Raw genomic sequence first — 22,791 nt, 5'->3', positions numbered from 1 at the left:
ACTGCCAGAGACCCTGCAGCACAAGTGTAATCTGCAGACACAGAACTGCCAGAGACCCTGCAGCACAAGTGTAATCTGCAGACACAGAACTGCCAGAGACCCTGCAGCACAAGTGTAATCTGCAGACACAGTGCCAGAGACCCTGCAGCACAAGTGTAATCCGCAGACACAGAACTGCCAGAGACCCTGCAGCACAAGTGTAATTTGCAGACACAAAGTGCCTGAGATCCTGAAGCATGAGCAGGACCCTGCAGGCTTGGTTACTGCACAGCAGGAACACGGACGGCACTGGAGCAACCCAAAAGTGTCCAGACAGAGTCAGCTGCTGATTTGTGGCATCAGCCTTGGTTCTATCCCTTCATTGCTGAGTTCTGGTCTCAGGTCTTGGACTGCGTGGCTGCTTCTGGGATTAGAATATGCCTAGCTGACCTGAAAATATGCTATTTTGGTCTTGGATCTACTGATGTCCTCAACAGTTGTTTGCAAATATGTTTTTATTTTACTTACACTGGCCACTTGCGATAAGGTGCCTGGGAAGCAAGCCACTTTATCTTCCTTGCTGGATAGGTCAGGCTGACTCAGTTGTTTCTCACAAAAGATTTCTGTGTACGGAACAAAAGTGTCCGTTGAAGTTTGACATAGTATAGTCCCTATGGCAGTGTGGTAAGTACACCCTCGTTCCCGTCGCCTCTACACTACATATATGTATTTCTGTAGCAGGTTACATTGGTTTCCACAGGGAAACATCGGGGTGTAGAGTGGATCTTGATCCAGAGGCACCAACAGACTAAAGCTTTAGGCTGTCCCAGGATACATTGGGGCCTCCTCTATAACCACGCCTCCAGGCACTGTGAGCTCAGTTTCAGTTGGTGTCTGCAGCAGCAGGTCACTTAATAGGTGGCCTGCGCTGGGCAGCCCTGAAAAAGCTTTTAATGACTGAAAATTTCTTCAAAACTGGGCTGTCAATGCTGTATGTCATGATGACACTTAAGCGCTGCCCTTCACCTCCCAAGTGGTGTTGCGTACTCTCACGGCCTGTTCACGGGTACTTGCAGTGGAGACGCTCCGGCTTTAGGCGCACGGCCGCAGTCTCACTACTGGTTTGCGTGGCTGCTATGGGGAGGAGGTAAGAGGGCCCCCAGGTGGGATCCACCATTAAATCGCGTACCGTCCACGACCCAGGGAGATGGGTTGCGGTGCTGACGTGGACACTGTCATCGAACAGGGACCCAACTAGAGCATCAGGGCAATAGAGCACAGGTCGGGTGTATTAACGCCCCATTTAATAAGGCTCGAAAGTACCTAGGGTGGAAGCCCAGCATAGGGGAGTTGGCGCTTGACCTGTAGCCTCTTCCCGGCCCAGGGCGACATCTACTGCAGATTTCCCGCCCTGGAGTTGCCTCACACTCTCCCTCACTCCCTGACTGAGACGCTGGGCGCCATTTTATAAGCATAGTTGTGGCTAGTCTCTGGGACTGCAGGGCAAGGTCTCCCTTGTAAAGCCGCCTGTATACAGCACTGTGACTTTAAAAACACTTGAGTATTCAACATGTCTTTTATATAGACAGCGTTAGTTAAGAAAAAGTGTACCTATTACAGGATATATTGTACAAGTGTTCTGATATATACCTCTGGTCTAGGACCGTGCTGTGTTATATATATATATATATATATATATATACAGGTTGAGTCTCCCTTATCCAAAATGCTTGGGACCAGAGGTATTTTGGATATCGGATTTTTCCGTATTTTGGAATAATTGCATACCATAATGAGATATCATGGTGATGGGACCTAAGTCTAAGCACAGAATGCATTTATGTTACATATACACCTTATACACACAGCCTGAAAGTAATTTTAGCCAATATTTTTTATAACTTTGTGCATTAAACAAAGTGTGTGTACATTCACACAATTCATTTATGTTTCATATACACCTTATACACACAGCCTGGAGGTCATTTAATACAATATTTTTAATAACTTTGTGTATTAAACAAAGTTTGTGTACATTGAGCCATCAGAAAACAAAGGTTTCACTATGTCACTCTCACTCAAAAAAGTCCGTATTTCGGAATATTCCGTATTTCGGAATATTTGGATATGGGATACTAAACCTGTATATATATATATTGTGACAAGAACACTGGAATAGTGTTTGAGGGCAGGTATGTTTGTCCCAGGTTCTTGTCTTACATGTATTAGGGAAATGTTTTGTTTTGTCAGAACCTTTTCAGTTTATTGGAAAAGCTGGATAAGGGCCCTGAAAGAGAGATAGGGCAAGTTCCAGACATTGGGCCCAGTTTGGGTCTTGTCCTCACAGAGGGCTGATCAGGGTTTCAGCTGTGTAAGTGGGTTATAGGGCTGCTAGCCTGATTAGTGTGTGCAAACTGCCAGGGAAGACTGCAGGATATCTGTGAGAGAAATACGCTTCCTTACACAAGTGAGCCATACAGTGTTGGTTGGAAAACTCTGTGTTTTGTTTAGAGACAGTTAGGAACGTCTTATGTTTAGTTAGTGCCAGACAGGCAAGGTATTTTCTTTTGATGTTTGTTTTGTTTTCTGTTTAATAAAATTGGTCGTGGCCAGTTACACCACACACTGGACTTGTGTGATTCCTCAGCTGCTGCATAGCTGCCATTTACCCCACGAAACGGCACCTTGTTCCCTTACAGTGTTACAAAATAAATATATATATATATATATATATATATATATAGCTGTACATATACTAGTCCAGTGCAGTTTTACTGTCATAATAATTATCTGCATTGCCTGCGACTGTGTGTACCTGTATCTGCTGTGTGATTTCACTTTAATTGTTTCCCATATCTATCACTACATTCTGTACCCTAAGGGACTAGGTGCGTCAGGGTCATATATATAGTGTGTCACAGTATTTACCCATTACGTGTATACAGTAACATAATACCGGATTTATTCGCTGGTGTTGTGTACTGTGTCTACAGTCACATACTAACGTATTTATTTGCAGGTATTGTACTCGGGCTTTATTGTACTAATTTGCTCTGTTGCATTTGTGTACAATGTCTAACAAGAAGGGCAGTAAGTCTGTGGACGCTCCTGCATCATGCAGAGCATGCGCCAAAGGTTTACCAGAGGGGGAAGCTGTGTATGATGGTCTGTGTACTATTGTATCATACATCTCCCAGTCAGTCCGCAGCTCCTGTAGCCAATCAGGAGCCACCCTGGGCTGCGTTCACAAACCTACTGGGTACTCTGGTAGAATGTCTTATGACCCTATGGGACCACCTGTGCCATTACAGCCACAAATTGTCTCTATGGATAATCCGCCTTGGGCGGAAAATTTGTCTAACCTGTTGCAGCAATTAAATAATTTGTTGGTCAGACAAAAATCTACTCCAGGTCACTCTAGTGTCTCTGGGTCATCTAAGCGGGCTGCTTCCTCCTCACAATCTCTCAGATGTTTCATCTGAATAGCTGGGGGAGCATACTGTCCTGTCAGACACTAAATCAGGTGTTTCTGATGAGGATTTTCCATTGCAAATTGTTGTCCCTGCCCTTGTGGTTGCTATTAAGCAAATTCTACAAATCACTGATGATGAGGATTTCACTACTGTGGCTAAGAAAACTGATAAAGTTTAAACGGCAGAAGGTGGTTAAAATCTATTACCTCATTCTGACCATTTGGTGGACATCAGGCAGGAACCCTGATCTACTCCAGGGAAGAAATCCCCTCTGTCTAAACGGGCCTTGGCTTGCCATCCTCTCCCTGCAGAGTTATGCAACAAGTGGGAGAATTCACTGCCTGTGGATTCTCATGTCATCCGCCTAGTGGTATGATCCACTCTGCCTGTCACCACTGTCATTCACTGAATGAACTGACAGATAAGCATGTGGAGGGATGCCTGAAATCTATTTACTCCCTTACAGATGCTGTACATAGACCCACTATTGCAGCCTCTTGGGCTGCAAAAGCAATTGAAGCATGGGTTCAGGCATTATGGGAAGAGCTGCCCGAGGATATATCTGACACTGCCAGATAATACCTGTCTCACATTACCACTGCTGCCTATTACATTCAGGAGGTGTTCTCTAAGGTGGGTGTGTTGGCAGCCAAGGCGTTGACTACATCTGTCCTGGCTCGCCATATTCTTTTGTTGAGGTCATGGAAGGTGGACCTAGACTCCAAAAAGACCTTGGAGGTACTCCCCTTTAAGGGGAACATTTTGTTTGGGAAAGACCTAAATAAAATTGTGTCTGAATTGGCGGCTGCCAAGACTGCCTTTCTCTCAAATACTAATCCTTCTGCACAGAAGGCTAAAGGTACCACTTTTCGTTCCTTTCGGCCTCAAGGGAAAGCAAAGGGTCAGGCATACCTGAGACAATCTTGTGCTTCCAAAACCACTAAGCCCAAGGCAAAACAGTCCTAGGCGGCCCGTCAGCCTGCTTCTAAACAAGACAAGCCTGCCGCATGACGGGGTGGGCCTCCCTCTGGAGGACCCCAGGGTGGGAGGCTGACTTCTGTAGTTCACCCAGGTCTGGTTAATGACCACTTCAGATGCATAGGTGCGAGAAGTTGTCTCTCACTGATACGCAGTCTCCTTCAAGAGTCGTCCCCCTTGCCAGTTTTGCACCACATTTATACCTTCGGATCCGTTAAAGGCGCAAGCTTTGTAAAAGGTTGTGAGTTCTCTCCTGAATACAGGAGTGGTAGTGCTGGTTCCTCTGGTCCAGAGAGGCAGAGGCTACTATTCGACCCTGTTTCTAGTTCCGAAACCCAATGGGTCTTTCCGGCCTATACTCAACCTCAAATCACTGAACACGTTTGTGAGAGTGTCCAAGTTCCTTATGGAAACACTGCACTCGATTATACTGGCTATGGCACCCGGAGACTATATGGTATCTCTGGATATACAGGATGCGTAACTGCATATACCTATTGCCATGTCGCATCAGCAGTATCAGCGGTTTGCTAGTGGCAACCTCCACTATCAGTTCCAGACTCTCCCATTTGGACTGGCTATGGCTCCTCGGATCTTCACCAAGGTCATGGCCGTAATGATGGCCCATATCCGTCGCCAGGGATTCAGGATCCTGCCGTATCTGGACGACTTGCTGATTCTGGCAGACTCCCACTATGTCATCCTCAGTCACCCAGAACTGACGGTAAGCTTCCTACAAGCCCACGGGTAGCTCATCAGTTGGAAGAAACAGTTGTTGACTGTGTGTGTCCGGGAGTGCCCCCAGAGCATGGTGCACCTGGGGGCACTCCCGGACACACACAGTCAACAACTGTTTCTGTCTCCAGAGAAAGTCCTGAGACTTCAAGACAGGATGAGATGCTTCCTTTGTCACCCCAGAGTGTCAATACACTCGGCGATGCAAGTACTTGGCCTGATGGTGTCGGCATTCGACATGGTAGAGTACGCTCAATTTCATTCTCGCCCTCTGCAGAGGTTAATCCTTTCCAAGTGGGACGGCCTACCTCATTGGATCAGATCTCACATGATCACTTTGACTCCGGAGGTATGTCTGTCGCTGGCCAAGGGGCTACAGGACCAGCAATTGTGCAGGGTCCGTCCCTTCTGGATCCCCGACTGGGTCCTGCTGACAACGGACGCCAGTCTGAGGAGATGGGGTGTGGTGTTGGAGCAACACTCTTTTCAGGGTTGCTGGACCAAGGAGGAGTCACTCCTCACAATAAACATTCTGGAGTTGTGGGCGGTGTTCAAAGCATTGACTCTCGCCCTGCCTCTGGTATAGAACAGGCCGGTTCAAGTACGGTCAGACCGTGCCACTACGGTTGCATACATAAACCATCAAGGCGGCACTCGAAGCCGCATGGCTATGATGGAAGTGTCAAAAATCCTTCGTTGGGCAGAATGCCATCTACCAGCAATATGGGCAGTATTTATGCCGGGCTTCTTAAACTGGGAAGCGGACTTCCTCAGTCGCCAGGGCGTGCACGCCGGAGAGTGGAGTCTTCATCCAGAAGTCTTTCAACTCCTAGTGGAAAAGTGGGGCCTACCAGACGTAGACCTGATGGCGTCTCGACACAATCACAAGGTTTTGGTCTTCGGATCAAGGACCAGGGATCCTCAAGCAGCGTTCGTGGATGCACTGGCAATTCCATGGAACTTTCGGCTGCCCTACCTGTTCCCTCCAGTGTCACTCCTGCCCAGGGTCCTGCGGAAGTTCGAACAAGAAGGATTTCTACTTCTAGTCGCTCCAGCGTGGCCCAGACGGCATTGGTTCTCAGACCTGCAGGGTCTATCAACAGAGCATCCTCTTCTACTTCCTCAGTGCCCAGACCTCCTCGTACAGGGCCCTTGTCTTTATCCTGACCTGGCCAGGCTGGCTTTGACGGCGTGGCTCTTGAGGCATCTCACCTGAGAGCCAAAGGATTCTCTGAGGCAGTCATCCAAACTATGTTAAAAGCCCACAAACTGGCATCTGCTCGGATTTATTACAGGGTCTGGAATTCTTACTTAACCTGGTATGCTGATAATAATTCTGATGCATACAGCTTCAGAACTTCCAGAATTCAGGCTTTTCTGCAAAGAGGCCTGGACTTAGGCCTTCGTCTGGCATCCCTCAAGGTTCACATATCTGCCTTGTCGGTATGGTTTCAGAGAAAAATTGCTTCTATACCTGATGTTCATACATTCACTCAGGGTGTCTTATGGATTCAGCCTCCCTATGTCCCTCCTGTGGCTCCATGGGATCTGTCTGTTGTCCTGAATGGCCTGCAAGAGTCTCCATTTGAACCTCTTGAGATGGTAGACCTTAAATGGTTGGCCAAGGTCTTGTTTTTACTGGCTATTGCCTCTGCAAGAAGGGTGTCGGACTTAGGCGCATTGTCCTGTCGTCCACCCTTTCTAATATTTCATTGTGACTGGGCAGTTCTTAGAACTCGCCCTGGTTATTTCCCTAAGGTGGTGTCATCTTTTCACCTTTACCAAGAGATTGTGGTTCCGGCCTTTATCTCTTCTGATTTGTCCTCTAAAGAGAGGTCTTTGGATGTGGTACAGGCTCTCCTTATATATGTGGAGAGGACTGCCTCTATCAGGAGGTTAGATTGCCTTTTTTTTTGTTTGGTTTTCACAAAAGTGGCTGGCCTGCGAATAAGCAAACCTTGGCCAGATGGATTAGAATGGTGATTGCACAAGCTTATGCACAGGCTGGTCTCCCAGCTCCTGCTGCTATTAATGCCCATTCTACTCGGTCTGTTGGACCTTCTTGGGCAGCACGCCGTGGCGCGTCCGCAGAACAATTGTGCAAGGCGGCTACCTGGTTCTCTGCGAACATGTTTATTAGGTTCTATGCCTTTGATACCTCCCAGGATGCTTCCTTTGGACGCTGGGTTCTCATACCCGCTAAGGCGCGTCCCCTCCCTTGAGGAACTGCTTTAGGACATCCCCGATGTTTCCCTGTGGAAACCAATGTAACCTGCTGCAGAAAAGGGAGGTATAACGCTCTTTCTGCGAGGTACATCGGTTTCCACAGGGCGCCCACCCTGACGCACCTAGCTTCTATGTGTTTGTATGGCATTAGCCGCTGGTTCTTTCTCCTGTCGTGAGAATGTGGTTCTATGTGACTAACATCTACCTTCTCTCTTACCTACTCCTGCATTGGACTGGTTAACGAAACTGAGCTCACAGTGCCTGGAGCTGGGGTTATAGAGGAGGCCCCAATGCATCCTGGGACAGCCTAAAGCTTTAGCCTGTTGGTGCCTCTGGATCAAGATCCACTCTACACCCTGATGTTTCCCTCTGGAACCCAATGTACCTCGCAGAAAGAGAGTTAATAATGGTAAGTCTACAATAACTCTCCTTTTTACATCTTACTCTAGCTTGTCTGTTACTTCAATTTCTCTTACATCCTAGTGGATACTGGGGTCTTGTACTTTAGTACCATGGGGTATAGATCGGGTCCACTGGAGCCTGGCATTTTAAAACCTTTAGTGTGTGTATGTGTGTGCTGGCTCCTCCCCTCTATGCCCCTCCTACCAGACTCAGTTTAGAAAAATGTGCCAAAGGAGCCGGGTGCATCTCTCTGGAGCTCCAGAGATTTTTTTCTTTACTTTTGATTTAGTTTCTTGTTTTCAGGTAGCTCTGTGTGGCAGACAGACTACCTGCTTCGTGGGACTTAGAGGGAGGACCGTACCAACCTCCTGAGGGTTAATAGTTCGTAATCCCAGCTGACAGGACACTGAGCTCCTGAGGTACTGATCACACATCGTTAGTATGTGTACCCACGCCAGCACCTAGCCGCCACCCTCTAACAGATGCCGAAGACCAGGAACGGTGAGTGTTACACCGGGGTCCCCGCTGCAGTGTTGGCGGCAAGAAAGTGGCGGTCACTGGCCCGTAGCCACGGTGCCCGCCACGGACTACACTGGGTCTGGGCTACAAGCCCGCAGTGCTCACTATCTCTGAAGCCTTGTGTGAACTGCTGCAGCCAATATTTAATGTGTTTTTTTTTTTTATTCTTTATTTTGCGCGGCAAAATAAAATAGGTAAACAAACATTGAGAGGGGGGACAAGCGGTCAGGAAGACCAACGTCCAACAGAAGCCACAATTTTAGAATAAACAGTAAAAGTAATCAAAAATAAAACATCAGTAATCATGTATCCAATTTGGGGGAAAGGGGAGACCACGATATAGTAATCCAATCACAGTATATATGCTGAAAATAATGAGTTCAGAAAAAAGGTAGAGAAGGAGGGCAAGTGGAAGACGAGAGAAAATAGGAAGCAGGAGGGAAAGAGGAGGAAAGAAGAGAGAGAAGAAGAAAAGGATGAAGAGGAGATGGAGAAAGAGCAGTAGGCGATGCCCATGGGTCTACGGGAGGAGCTAGGGACAAGAGGGGGGAGACGGCGGTCCACTTTCAGCGGCGAGCCAGGGGGCCCAAACCTGCTCAAAAACATGACCTCGGTCATGAAGGTAATACGTAATCTTGTCCATTGATGCAATATGCCAAATTTTGGTTTTAAGGGAGAAGAGAGAGGGAGGAGATGGGTTTTTCCAATTAAGGGCTATCAGTGATTTTGCCGAGGTTAGAATATGTGTAGTCAGTTTTCGGGAGAATTTATCAAGCATCGGGGGAGGGTAACACAGCAGAAAGGTCCAGGGATCCCTCAGCACGGGGGAATCTAGAAGGGAAACAAGGAGGGAGTGGACTAGATTCCAAAAGGGAATGATGGACGGGCAGGACCACCATATATGTAGCATAGTGCCTCTCGATCCGCAGTTCCTCCAGCAAGCAGGGGAAACAGACGGAAAGAGTTTGTTAAGTCTATCCGGGGTGTAGTACCAACGGTAGTAGATTTTGTAAGCCGTCTCTTTGAAAGCAGTGGCAATGGAGCATTTAGCAATCCCCAGTCTCATGTCCTCCCAGTCTCCACTCTCCGGAGGGGGCCCAAGATCACGCTCCCATGCGAGCTCGTGGGGCCAAGAGGGGGGAAGGGAAGAATCCAGTAAAAGGGAGTAAAGTTGAGAGATTAAGCCTTTGGAGAGGTGAGAGTGTTTGCATAAGCTTTCCAAGGGAGTGAGGGCTCGAAGCAGGGCGGAGGAGGGCAGAGAGCCCAAGAAGTGCCGGATTTGTTGGAATTGAAAGGGGTTAAGTGAGTGCGAGGGGGTCTTCTGTTGTAAGTCAGGGAGGGACAGCCTTTGCCCCCGATCGGCAAAATCAGATGGGAATTTAAAGCCCAGCGTTATCCATGTACGGAATCTTGTAGCTGAGTATCCAGGAGGAAACATATGGTTCTGCCAGATAGGGGTCAAGGGTGAAGGGGTAGTGGTGAGACCCATCTTCAGAGGGTGGGAGTCCCAAATTTTAAGGTTAAATTTGATCGTGGGGAGGAGTTTGGAAACCGGGGGTCGGGAGGTAGAGGGCAGGCCCCACAAGGGGGTCAGGTCCGATAGGTTGATATAGGCTGCTTCGATATCTAACCAGGATACGGATCCCGGAGGGGCATAAGAGGCGACAACATGGGAGAGGTGAGAGGCCAGGTAGTAGAGTTTGATATCCGGAAGACCTCTACCGCCAGCGGAGGTCGGCCGTTTCAGGGTGTTGGCAGCAATCCGGGGAGGTCTGTGGTTCCAGATAAAACGCACGAGTGTACGCTGGGTAGTACGAAGAAAGGAGGCCGGGACTGTCACAGGGAGGGTCTGGAAAAGGTAGAGCCATTTGGGGATTATGTTCAGTTTAACCGCTATGATCCTGCCCAGCCACAAAATAAAAAGACTCTTCCAGGACGTCAGGTCAGCGAGCGTTTTGGTGAGGAGGGGTGGAAAGTTTTCCCTAAAGAGAGAGTCGTAGCGGGAGGTCAAGTAAATCCCCAGGTATTTGATCTTTGTAGGCTGCCATTTAAAATTGAAATTAGTGCGAAGGGATTCAGCTTCTCGGTGGGGTACATGGAGCAACATTGCCTCGGATTTGGAATAATTGATCTTGTAGCCTGATACAAGGCTATAAGAATGGAGGACTGAAAATAGATTCGGGAGCGAGATAAGGGGCTGGGTCAAGGAAAGTAGAACGTCATCTGCAAAGAGGGAGATTTTGGGATCGGTACGGCCCACTGGTATACCATGTATACCCTGGTGAGCTCTAATTTGGGAGGCGAGCGGCTCAATAACAAGGGCGAATATCAATGGCGACAGAGGGCAACCCTGACGCGTGCCATTCGATATGCGGACCGGGGCAGACGGGACACCATTGATTAGGACTGTGGCGGAGGGGGTGGAGTATAGTGCCAGAACACCAGTGAGAAAGACACCCGACAAGCCATAGGCCTCCAGGGCGGCTCTCAAAAAACTCCAGGAGATCCGGTCGAAAGCTTTTTCAGCATCCAAGGAGAGCATGACAGTGGGGGATCCCCTGGAGTTCGAGATGTGTATAAGATCAATAGCGTGTCTGGTGTTATCCCTCGCCTGGCGGCCCGGAATAAACCCCACTTGGTCGTAGTGGACAAGGGAAGGGAGATACGGGTTAAGGCGGTTAGCTAGGATTTTAGCAAAAATTTTAAGGTCCAGGTTCAGGAGAGATATAGGGCGGTAGCTAGCGCAGTTGAGGGTGTCCTTGCCTTCCTTAGGAATCACCACAATTCTGGCCTCTAACATCTCAGGTGGAAAGGAGTCGCCATGGATAATCTTATTAAACAGGGATTGAAGGTGGGGGGAGAGGAGATCAGAGAATTGTTTGTAGTAGAGAGCTGTGAACCCATCCGGGCCAGGAGATTTACCGATCTTTTGCAAGAGAATAGTCTGGGCAATTTCTTCCACCGAGATCTTGCTGTTAAGATGGTCCATGGTGTCTCGAGGCAATCAAGGCAGGTTAGAGGCTGAGAGAAAGTGAGAAACCAGGTCAGAGTGGGACTGGGAGGGGGGACCAGACGGGGAGGGTGGCAGATTGTATAAGTCATTGTAATAGGATTGGAAAGCAGCCCTAACAGCGGTAGGGTCATGGACTAAGCGATTAAGAGGGTCTCTAATAAAAATGATATTAGTTTTGGCTCTAGCGGAGCGGAGTCGTGCCGCCAGGATCTTGTCCGCCTTATCCCCCTTCTCATAAAAAGACTGGCGAAGCCATTTGAGACGTTTAGCCACCCGTTTGGAGAGTAGGTGATCAAGTTCCGCCTTAACAGTACGAAGTTCAGACAAGATGGCCTGGTCGGAGGACGCCTTGTGCTGGGTCTCAAGGGTGTGGAGTTTAATAGAAAGTCTGTTGAACTGGGTGAGAGATTGTTTCTTGGCTCTCGAGGCTAGGTTGATGATATGCCCACGAAGGACCGCCTTGTGTGCCAGCCAGAGAGTGGACCTGGAGGTGTCGGGGGAGTCGTTCAGGGTAAAATAGTCAAAAAGCTTATCCCGAAGATGGGAGCGGATCTCCGGGTTGTGAAGAAGGGAGTCGTTAAGGCGCCAAGTCGAGAAGACCCGAGAGGTCGCAAGAGATAGGGGCATGGTCAGACCAGATCAGTGGGTGTATATGGGCAGCGTGGAGATTCAAGGCAAGTTCGTGGCTGAGCATGATCATATCGATGCGGGAGTAAGAATTATGAGGAGCAGAATTGAAGGTGTAGTCACGCGCTGAGGGGTCTTTTATCCTCCAGGAGTCGTAGAGAAGCTGGGATCGCATGAGACGGAGGAGGGATCTAGAGCGGAGAGAGTCCGACGGGGAAGCAGAGAGGGAGAGCGGTCTATGTTTGGATTTAACACAGAGTTGAAATCTCCAGCTAGTATGAGGTCGCCCTGTCGGACTTGGGTAAGAAGCGTATCTAGTTTCGCAAAGAACAACTCTTGTCTCTGGTTAGGGGCATAGATGTTGGCTAGGGTGCATAGTTTGTTATTGAGTTTCCCCACCAACACAAGAAACCGGCCTTCCTTATCAGCGTGGGAGTCGAGGAGTTCAAAGGTGAGGTGATGGGCAAATAAGATTGCGACTCCTCGTTTTTTTGGCCGAATGGTCACAGGCATGAAACGCGTCCGGGTACGGTTTACATTGTAGGGTAGGGTGGGCATCATGTAGAAAATGAGTCTCCTGAAGGAAGACCAGGTCACCCCTATGGAGTTTAAGGGAGGCAAAGAGCTTACCTCTCCTTTGGGGGCTATTCAGGCCCTTCACATTAAAAGAGTCCCCGGAGGGCCATGGGCAAGCAGCAAAGAGGTAGGCAGAATAGGGGGAGCGCCGAGTACGAGAAGTAGGGCGGAAAGGAAGAATAGTAGATGACAGAGAAGCAAAACAGAAGATAGCGTGGTCAGAAAGGAGGGGGGAAGGAAAAGAAACCGGGAGGGAGGGGGGGGAGGGTAGGTGGTCGTCCGGCGGTAGAGGCCAGGACCGGTGGCGCTGACAGGGGGAAGGGGTGCTAGGTGTCGGGAGGGCACCTAGGTCAGCAAGAGGGCTCGGAGCCCTAAGGGGGCGCAGCTTGGCATCCAGACGATGCATCACTAACCGCTTAGCAATGACCAAGAGGCAGGCCCCCCCTGGAAGGACCTGAGAGAAATTGAAGAAGAGAGAAAAGAAGGAGCTGGAGAAAGAAGAAACAAGAAAATGGAAACAAGAATCAGAGTATCACACTGTAACAAGGGGTAACATCATAACAGTTAAGAACCGACTAAGGGATCGGGAAGTGAGAACATGGGAGATCTAAAGGTAAACAGCTCCCCGGATAGGGAGTACGACCAGGAAAGGTCGACACAAGTATAGGCAAGGTATATCAACTCAGAGAGCTACAAGTCCATCAGGGAACTGGAGGAGGAGGAGCCCGAGAGGCCGAAGATGCTGGAACCGTGAACCACTCCGAGCGGGGGGGCGGAGGCGGGTTTCGCTGTGTCCGGGGAGGCAGAGAGGATGCAGAGGGGTCCTGTTCGTCGGTGTGGATACCCAGCTTGGAGAGCAGCGTTTGAGCCTCGGATGGGTTTCTGGCTGTTAATAGCTTTCCCTGATGCCAAACCAGGATACGGAATGGGAAACCCCAGCGGTACTTGACATTGTGCTGGGAGAGCAGGGAAGTAATGGGTTTAAAGTCTCTATGTTTGGCCAGGGTGAGGGGGGATAAGTCCTGGAAGATCTGCAGGGAGACATTTTGGAAGGACACAGACCCCAGTCGCCGTGCTTCTCTCATGACGGACTCTTTCGCGGTGAAGTAGTGCATTCGGAGAATGACGTCTCTAGGCTGGGAAGAGTCTTGGGAGCGGGGTCGGAGGGCTCGGTGTGCTCGGTCCAGGAGAAGATGGTCTTCGGGGGTATCAGGTGACAGGAAGGTGAAGAGGCGTTTAAGGTAAAGTTCAAGGTGGGCCGCTTCAACGTCTTCAGGAATAGCCCGAATCCTGAGATTATTTCTCCTCGCCCTATTGTCCTGGTCCTCATGCTCCTCCCGCAATTGGGCAATATCTTGGCGAAGTTGATGGAAGTTGGTCTTGACAGTTTGCTGGAACGTCACCACCTCTTCCACTCGCCGCTCGAGTTGATCCGTTCTGGAGCCAATTTCGGCGATATCAGACTTCAGGGAGTGGAGAGCCCGAACAGAGGTCTTGACATCTCACACCTCTTTGAGGAGGGAGAGAAAGTCCCTGCGGATAAGGAGTGTGAGATCGTCGTCATCGGGATCGGAGTCGGAGGGACCATGGGGGTGTTCAGGAGCATCGGGCCAGTTCTTGGCGGGGGTGCTCTTTTTAGTAAGGAATGGAGTGAGATCAGATCCTTGTGATTTTTTGCCACCTCTGGGCATCTTGTACGGTTGAGAAGGGGGGTAGTCGGCAGAAAGGGAGGTAGAGAAGGCGCTCCAGCAGTAAGGCTCAGGCCCAGGGGGGGCAAGGCGGGGGTATTAGAGAGATATCATGGCGCGGCCAGCAAGGCAGCGTGGGTGGGACAGGGCCGAGGGGTTCTGACAGTTAGAAAGGCCCACGTGATCCCGGAGGGGAGACAGCCAATCATAGATCGCAGAAGATGGGCTGGTGTAATCCGTATGTTTGCCCGTATGCAAGGTCTGCGAGGATGAGGCCCTGACACGGACCAGCCAGTGACCGGGATGATGCCGAACTCCGGTAAACGAACAGGGGTGTCAGGCCCCAGCAGTGGAAGGCGTCGTCACAGGCGCCGGACGGAGCAGGGGCCCACAGGGGTGGCAGGAGTGTGGAGGGCCAGAGGTCAGTTGAGATGCGGGCTCCGAAGGGCCCCAGGAGGGGGGCCAGTGCAGGGGGCCCAAGGCCCGGTAAATTGCAGGCTCCGGGGGTCGCCGGATTGCTGAGGAGACACAGGCCGCCGGGGACAGCAGCGCCCTGAGGGCTCACACAGAGAGGCCAAGGAAGGGGGACAGAGGGGCACAGGCCACGGGCAGGCCGGCGCAGGGGGGATAAGTCCTGGAAGATCTGCAGGGAGACATTTTGGAAGGACACAGACCCCAGTCGCCGTGCTTCTCTCATGACGGACTCTTTCGCGGTGAAGTAGTGCATTCGGAGAATGACGTCTCTAGGCTGGGAAGAGTCTTGGGAGCGGGGTCGGAGGGCTCGGTGTGCTCGGTCCAGGAGAAGATGGTCTTCGGGGGTATCAGGTGACAGGAAGGTGAAGAGGCGTTTAAGGTAAAGTTCAAGGTGGGCCGCTTCAACGTCTTCAGGAATAGCCCGAATCCTGAGATTATTTCTCCTCGCCCTATTGTCCTGGTCCTCATGCTCCTCCCGCAATTGGGCAATATCTTGGCGAAGTTGATGGAAGTTGGTCTTGACAGTTTGCTGGAACGTCACCACCTCTTCCACTCGCCGCTCGAGTTGATCCGTTCTGGAGCCAATTTCGGCGATATCAGACTTCAGGGAGTGGAGAGCCCGAACAGAGGTCTTGACATCTCACACCTCTTTGAGGAGGGAGAGAAAGTCCCTGCGGATAAGGAGTGTGAGATCGTCGTCATCGGGATCGGAGTCGGAGGGACCATGGGGGTGTTCAGGAGCATCGGGCCAGTTCTTGGCGGGGGTGCTCTTTTTAGTAAGGAATGGAGTGAGATCAGATCCTTGTGATTTTTTGCCACCTCTGGGCATCTTGTACGGTTGAGAAGGGGGGTAGTCGGCAGAAAGGGAGGTAGAGAAGGCGCTCCAGCAGTAAGGCTCAGGCCCAGGGGGGGCAAGGCGGGGGTATTAGAGAGATATCATGGCGCGGCCAGCAAGGCAGCGTGGGTGGGACAGGGCCGAGGGGTTCTGACAGTTAGAAAGGCCCACGTGATCCCGGAGGGGAGACAGCCAATCATAGATCGCAGAAGATGGGCTGGTGTAATCCGTATGTTTGCCCGTATGCAAGGTCTGCGAGGATGAGGCCCTGACACGGACCAGCCAGTGACCGGGATGATGCCGAACTCCGGTAAACGAACAGGGGTGTCAGGCCCCAGCAGTGGAAGGCGTCGTCACAGGCGCCGGACGGAGCAGGGGCCCACAGGGGTGGCAGGAGTGTGGAGGGCCAGAGGTCAGTTGAGATGCGGGCTCCGAAGGGCCCCAGGAGGGGGGCCAGTGCAGGGGGCCCAAGGCCCGGTAAATTGCAGGCTCCGGGGGTCGCCGGATTGCTGAGGAGACACAGGCCGCCGGGGACAGCAGCGCCCTGAGGGCTCACACAGAGAGGCCAAGGAAGGGGGACAGAGGGGCACAGGCCACGGGCAGGCCGGCGCAGCCCGTAGAGAGCCACAGCAGTGCGAGTGCTCGGCTGTCCGCAGCTCTCCCCCCAGCCGCACGGCACCCCCGGCTCTTACCTCAGACCGTGCGGCGTCGGATCCCGGCTTCCGGAAGCGGAGGAGGCCGGAGACCTGGGGCGCTGTGGATGCCGCACTCCGAGCGGGTGAAGAGGCAGAGGAGGTCCAGGGCAGCCCGGAGGAGCCGGATAGGAGACGGGGATCCGGCCGGCGAGACACGGACCACCACACCGGAACCAGCAGCCGCGGCCCGGCGTCCGACAGTAGGAGAGGCCCCGGCTTCTCCGTGACCGGCAGGCCGCAACCCGCACAGACACAGGAGGTGTCTGCTGACTCCGCGGACTCCGCAGGTCAGGCCAGGGGACCCCAGCAGGGAGGATGGGGGGCCGTAGGGGTGCAGGAAGGGCAGGAATTTAAGGCCCGTGCAGGAGCTCCAGCTCCACACGTCCTGCTGCCTCAGAAGCCAGGCCACGCCCCCTTTAATGTGTTTTTTACACTTGTGGCCAGTATAAACTGTGAGGGACCGCGTGCCTTTATGAGGGATGGGGCTTCCCGGAGCGGGACTAGCAGCGTGAAGGCGTCATTTCGTTGCTGCTGCGGATCCTCAAGGCTGCATGCACACTACTCCTTCCAGGACCCACGATGTTACAGTCTGTCTGAACCGGTACCAAGGGGTCATAGCCAGGGGGGAGCGCGCCAGCGGTAGCACCACTGCACTGTTACTGCATACACTCATTTACACACATTGTTCTGCTGTTTTCTGTGCGCTGGATCCGCTCCTCTGTGTCACTCCAAAGGGCTCTCTAGGGTCTGTGTGGGGTGTAAGACATTTGGCTGCGCTGTTTTTTTTACTGGATAATGTCTGTAGATTTGGTTATGTGTGCTGCTTGTAATTCTACCCAGTCTTCAGCGGGGTCTCTCGTGTGAGCAGTGTTCCTTGTCTCTTCAAGGACCTAGCTCACAGGCACCTGACTGGTTGGATAGTTTTAAGAGCATGATTCAAAATGTAAATTCTGAATTAGCTGCAGCTAAAAGGGAGAGACAGATGTTCAAACACTCAATTAACTGTGTAGCTAAGGCAGCAGATTCCAGGAAGGTTTTGCAGCCCCCTCTAGTGGCTTCACATAAACGCTCACTACCACAGGTTTTACGGTCTGATTCTGATCAGCCAGATGTGTATGATGATAATATGGATGAGGACAGCTCTCTGTCCCCTGGGGTGGAGGCCCTAATTTTTGCCATAAGAGAGGTCCTTCACATAACGGACCGCGAGGCTGAACCAAATGAGGAGTTGTATTTTAATGTAAGACCCAAGAGTTCAGCTACCTTTTCCGGTGTCTAAGGCGTTAAATTCTCTGGCCAGGGAGGCTTAGGTAAACCCTGATAAAAAATTTAAAATTCCTCAGAGGTTTTTATCTACCTTTCCCCTTTCCGGCTGAGGATAGGAAGGCCTGGGAAAACCCCCCGTCGGTCGATATATCTGAATCCAGACTGTCAAAAAAAATTGGTTCTGCCTGTCCTTGGGGCTATATCCCTAAATGAACCTGCTGACCGTAAAATTGAGACAACGCTCAAGGCCATTTATACAGCAGCCAATACAGCACAGCGCCCCACAATAGTTTCCAGGTGGATCTCCAGGGCTATGGTAAAGTGGTCTGACAATGTTATTAATGGTTTAGATGGTCTGCCCCGGGATGAGGTAGTTACCCTGCTGCAACATATACAGGATGCTGCAAATTTTATGAGCGAGGCTATAAAGGAGTTATGTAAAATTAATGGCCGCACTACTGCTATGGCGGTCTCAGCGCGCAGAGCTTTATGGTTACGTCAATGGGCGGCAGACGCTGATTCCAAAAAGGGTGTGGAAAATCTTCCCTTTACAGGTGATGCCTTGTTTGGAGACGAATTGAATAAGTGGATCTCCCAGGCAACGGCAGGCAAGTCTACCTACCTGCCGTCAGCTGCACTACCTGTTAGACATTCTTACACCGGACCCTCCTTGCAGTCCTTTTGTGTGGCAAGGTTCAGAGACACTGGCCAAGGGGTCTCCACCACTTCCAGAGGACCTCCTTTTGTGTGGCAAGGTTCAGAGGCACGGGCCAAGGGGTCTCCACCACTTCCAGAGGACCTCGGGTAAGTCCCGTAAACCTGCACCTGCTGTCTCCCTGGACCAAACCACTGGATCCCCTGCCGCTAAACCTTCCGCTGACGGTTGGCCCCAGCGACGAGGCGACTTTCAGGTAGGTGCTCGCCTTCCAACACTTCGCCCACGTGTGGGCGGAGTCCTGCCGGGATCCTTGGGTGAGGGACCTCATTTCCCATGGATACTGGCTGGAATTCCAATCTCTACCTCCTCACAGGTTTTTCAAGTCGGGCTTACCAGCTTTACCCGCAGCAAAAGTTACCTTGCAAGAGGCTATTCAAAAACTTGCAGACAGGGGTGGTAGTTCCTGTACCTCCTCCATTACGCAACAGGGGTTTTTACTCCAGTCTTTTTGTCGTTCCCAAACCAGACAGTTCGGTGCGCCCCATCTTGAATCTGAAGTCTCTCAACCCGTATCTGCAGGTGTTCAAATTCAACATGAAGTCCCTGAGGACGGTGGTGTCCTCTCTGGAGGAGGGGGAGTTCCTGGTGTCTCTGGATGTCAAGGATGCTTACCTTCACATTCCGGTGTGGCCTCCTCATCAGACTTCCCTCAGGTTTGCCATATTGGACGACCATTTCCAATTTCAGGCCTTACCCTTCGGTATATCCACAGCTGCGAGGGTCTTCACCAAGGTCATGGCGGAGATGATGCTGCAACTGCGTATGATGGGAGTCAACATAGTCCCCTACTTGGACGATCTCCTACTAAAAGATGTGTCCAGGGAACATATGCTACACAGCACCGATCTGACAACTCACCTTCTCACAGATCATGGGTGCATCCTGAATTTCCAGAAATCTCACCTGGAGCCGACCGAATGTATTCAGTTCTTGGGAATGGTACTGGACACGGTATCTCAAAAGGTGTTTCTCCCAATGGACAAGGCCTTGGCTATCCAGGCTATGGTCTGCTCCATATTCAGCCCCTGCAGGGTGTCTATCCATCTTTGCATCATTGGTGGCTGCTTACGAGGCAATCCAATACGGAAGGTTTCATGCCCGGCCTTTTCTACTGCATCTGCTGGACAAGTGGTCGGTTTCTCACCTGCATATGCATCAGGAAGTGACCCTCTTTCGGAAAGCCCACATTTCTCTATTATGGTGATTTCAACTTCCTCACCTACTAGAGGGTAGATATTTCAACATCCACCCGTGGATTCTACTGACAACGGACGCTAGCCTTCGGGGTTGGGGAGCGGAGACCCAAGGGGCCCAGTTCCAAGGGTTGGTCAGTTCAGGAATCAAATTTACCGTTAAACATCCTGGAACTCAGGGCAGTTTACAATGCTCTTCTACAAGCCTCCCATCTCCTGGAAGGTCAGGCGATCCAGGTTCAATCGGACAATGCCACGGCGGTGGCGTACATAAACCTACAAAGAGGAACAAGAAGTAGAGCGGCGATGCAAGAGGTGTCAAAAATCCTTCTCTGGGCGGAGGCCAACGCAAGGGCCATCTCAGCCATATTCATTCCAGGAGTGCACAACTGGGAAGCGGACTTCCTCAGCAGGCATGACTTCCATCCAGGGGAATGGGACCTGCATCCCCAGGTGTTTCAACAGTTGATCCGCCGTTGGGGCTGTCCGCACATAGATTTGATGGCGTCTCGTATCAACAGGAAGCTCTGCCGTTACTGCTCCAGGACGAGGGATCTGCAGGCCGTAGCAGTGGATGCTATGACGACACCATGGGCGTATCGGTTCGTGTACCTGTTCCCTCCTCTACCGCTAATCCCGAGGGTGCTAAAAAGGCTAAGAAGGGAAAGCGTTCTGGCAATTCTCAATGTCTCGGATTGGCCTCGACGGGCGTGGTACTCGGACCACCGGGCCTTGGCTCTGGAGGATCCCCTGGCCTCTGCCGCTCCAAGACAATCTTCTTCAGCAAGGTCCGTTCGTCTATCCAGACTTACAGCGGCTACGTTTGACAGCTTGGAAGTTGAGAGGGAGATTCTAGCAAGAAAAGGTCTTCCCTCCCGGGTTATTTCCACCATGGTCCAGGCCAGGAAGATGGCAACGTCGAAACATTTTCATCGTATCTGGAAAAAGTATGTTTCCTGGTGTGAAAGTAGAAAGGTTCCTCCTGTGGAATTTAGAATTGGTCATTTTACTACTTTTCCTGCAAGCGAGAGTGGATATGGGCCTACGCTTAGGCTTCATCAAAGTCCAGATTTCGGTGCTCTCTATTTCTTCTAGAAACCGCTTGCTATGTTGCCTGAAGTACAGACTTTCCTGAAGGGTGTTCTTCATATGCAACCGCCCTTTGTACCTCCCACGGCTCCTTGGGACCTCAATGTGGTTCTGTCTTTTCTCCAATCGGATTGGTTTGGACCCTTACATAGGGTGGAGTTTTACTTTCTCACCTGGAAAACGGCGGTGTTATTGGCATTGGCGTCAACCTGGAATGTCTCTGAATTAGGTGCCTTGTCCTGCAAGAGTCCTTATTTGATTTTCCATGAAAACAGGGCAGAACTTAGGACCCGTCCTCAGTTTTTGCCGAAGGTGGTGTCAGCTTTTCATGTGAACCAGCCTATTGTGGTTCTAGTGTTGTCTGACGCTTCTGTGGGCCCTAAGTCCTTAGATGTGGTGAGGGCTATGAAGATTTATGTCAAAGGACGGCACGTCATCGGAAATCTGACTCGCTGTTTGTCCTTTATGATGCTTTCAAGATTGGTCGGCCAGCTTCTAAGCAATCTATTGCTCGTTGGCTCAGGTTGACCATTCAACAGGCCTATACTTCGGCTGCTCTGCCCTTGCCGACGTCTATTCAGGCCCACTTATGAGGTCAGTGGGGTCCTCCTGGGCGGCTGCCTGGGGTATCGATGTCCTACAATTGTGCCGAGCTGCAACTTGGTCTGGTTCGAGGACGTAAGAGAAAATAGGAATTTAATACCTACCAGTAATTCCTTTTCTCCTAGTCCGTAGTGGATACTGGGCACCCGCCTCAGTGCTTCGTTCCTACTTACCTGTGTAAGTATTGGGTTGGACCGACGTTGTGGTCCAGTTTTGTTGTTGGGATAGCCATGCTATCCGGGTTTGGTTGGTGTTGCTATCCTCTGTTCTGGTTAGCGCCCTCATTTCGTTTATGGTTGTGTGTTGGCTTGTTGCCTCACCGCTGTTGTATTGTTCTTCTCTCATGTTATGTCCGTCTCCTCGGGCACAGTTTTCCTAGACTGAGTCTGGTAGGAGGGGCATAGAGGGGAGGAGCCAGCACACACATACACACACACTAAATGTTTTAAAGTGCCAGGCTCCAGTGGACCTGATCTATACCCCATGGTACTAAAGTACAAGACCCCAGTATCCACTACGAACTAGAAGATAAGGAATTACCGGTAGGTATTAAATTCCTATTTTTTATTCTATATGTACTGTTTTTATTGATTATTACTTGTCTATGTTAATTATCGTTGCTGGTCTAATAGTGCATCATTCTTAAGTCAATATTGTGTCAACTGTATTTTTTTGTTTGTGTGCCTATCTCTTTGGGCTCAATCCAGTTATCCGTGAGTTCGTCGCAGCGCGAGTAAGTTCCACTGTATGCCGCACTTTTATAAGCAGCCCCATAGAGCTGCATACAAAAATGCACGATCGGGCCACTAGGGGAGTGAATTTACGGTGCTGTTGCCGGCATTTACATGCAGCTGCTACGGCAACTTGCCCCTTTCGCAAGTAATTGGATTGACCCCCATGTGCTTTACTGTTGAAAACGTAATAAATATGAGTAAAAAAAGAAAAAAAAATACCTTTGTAACAAAGTGGTAGGGAGAGCTCATTGCCACTAGATAATTTGGGACTCCTAGCCCATTGCTTACATTGTCCTTTTTATCTTCCCCTACAGCAAGCAACAGCTAGTGATGGCTTCACTTTTCAGATGACATCTGGGATGTTCTAAAGGCCGATACCTTGTGGGTGTTACAATTCATTGTATCTGCAGAGTACATATCTTGTCATTGGACCACTTTGGGATTGCGCCTGTCTATAGATGTATGCCCTGTTGTAGTCTGTGCCATCTACAGTGTCTTGGTCATGTGTGGTTTTCACTGTGTGATGTTTCCATGGTTGTGTTTAAAATAATAAAATTATTGGACATGATGTGTGTAACAGGAACCGTTAAATCTTTAAATGTTGTATATTCATGACATATTAAATAAAGACACTTATTTGAAAAAATAAATAGGTATTTTTAACACTTTATTTTATTCACCCATAATGGAGTAGTATTATTTCATACATTTTTGGTCCAAATTGTAATAAAATCCCCACAAATAATCGAATTCCTCATTGCTCGAGAATTCCGGACATCTAGGAGCTTTGCAGGCTGTGAATAGTTGCTGAGGTTAAACACTGGATTTACAGAGAGTGTTGGCATTCTGCTCCACTCTACAGTGAGTGATAGTGTTTTATATGTTCCTGAATGGCGTCCAGCCGGCAACTCGCCCACAGGTCATATATTGCTTTTATCTTCTCATGCACCATTCATATGTTTTTAACT

General features: G+C 50.4%; 1 protein-coding gene across 5 annotated transcripts in view; it reads left to right on the top strand.

Annotated features, from left to right (window-relative positions):
- The window catches only part of ARL6IP4 (ADP ribosylation factor like GTPase 6 interacting protein 4), a 102,010-nt gene extending 79,537 nt beyond the window's left edge, over positions 1–22,473 (top strand). For all 5 annotated transcript variants that reach the window (XM_063964550.1, XM_063964549.1, XM_063964548.1 and 2 more), the window contains exon 6: positions 22,138–22,473. In XM_063964550.1, the coding sequence (XP_063820620.1) occupies positions 22,138–22,191 (54 nt within the window). In that variant the 3' untranslated portion in view covers positions 22,192–22,473. The remainder of the gene's footprint in view (positions 1–22,137) is intronic.
- The last annotated feature ends 318 nt before the right edge of the window (positions 22,474–22,791 follow it).

The sequence above is a fragment of the Pseudophryne corroboree genome, chromosome 1 (assembly GCF_028390025.1).
Source record: "Pseudophryne corroboree isolate aPseCor3 chromosome 1, aPseCor3.hap2, whole genome shotgun sequence".
Classification (NCBI taxonomy): domain Eukaryota; kingdom Metazoa; phylum Chordata; class Amphibia; order Anura; family Myobatrachidae; genus Pseudophryne; species Pseudophryne corroboree.
Note: the sequence above shows the minus strand (reverse complement) of the source record. Positions and strands in the feature narration are given on the sequence as shown.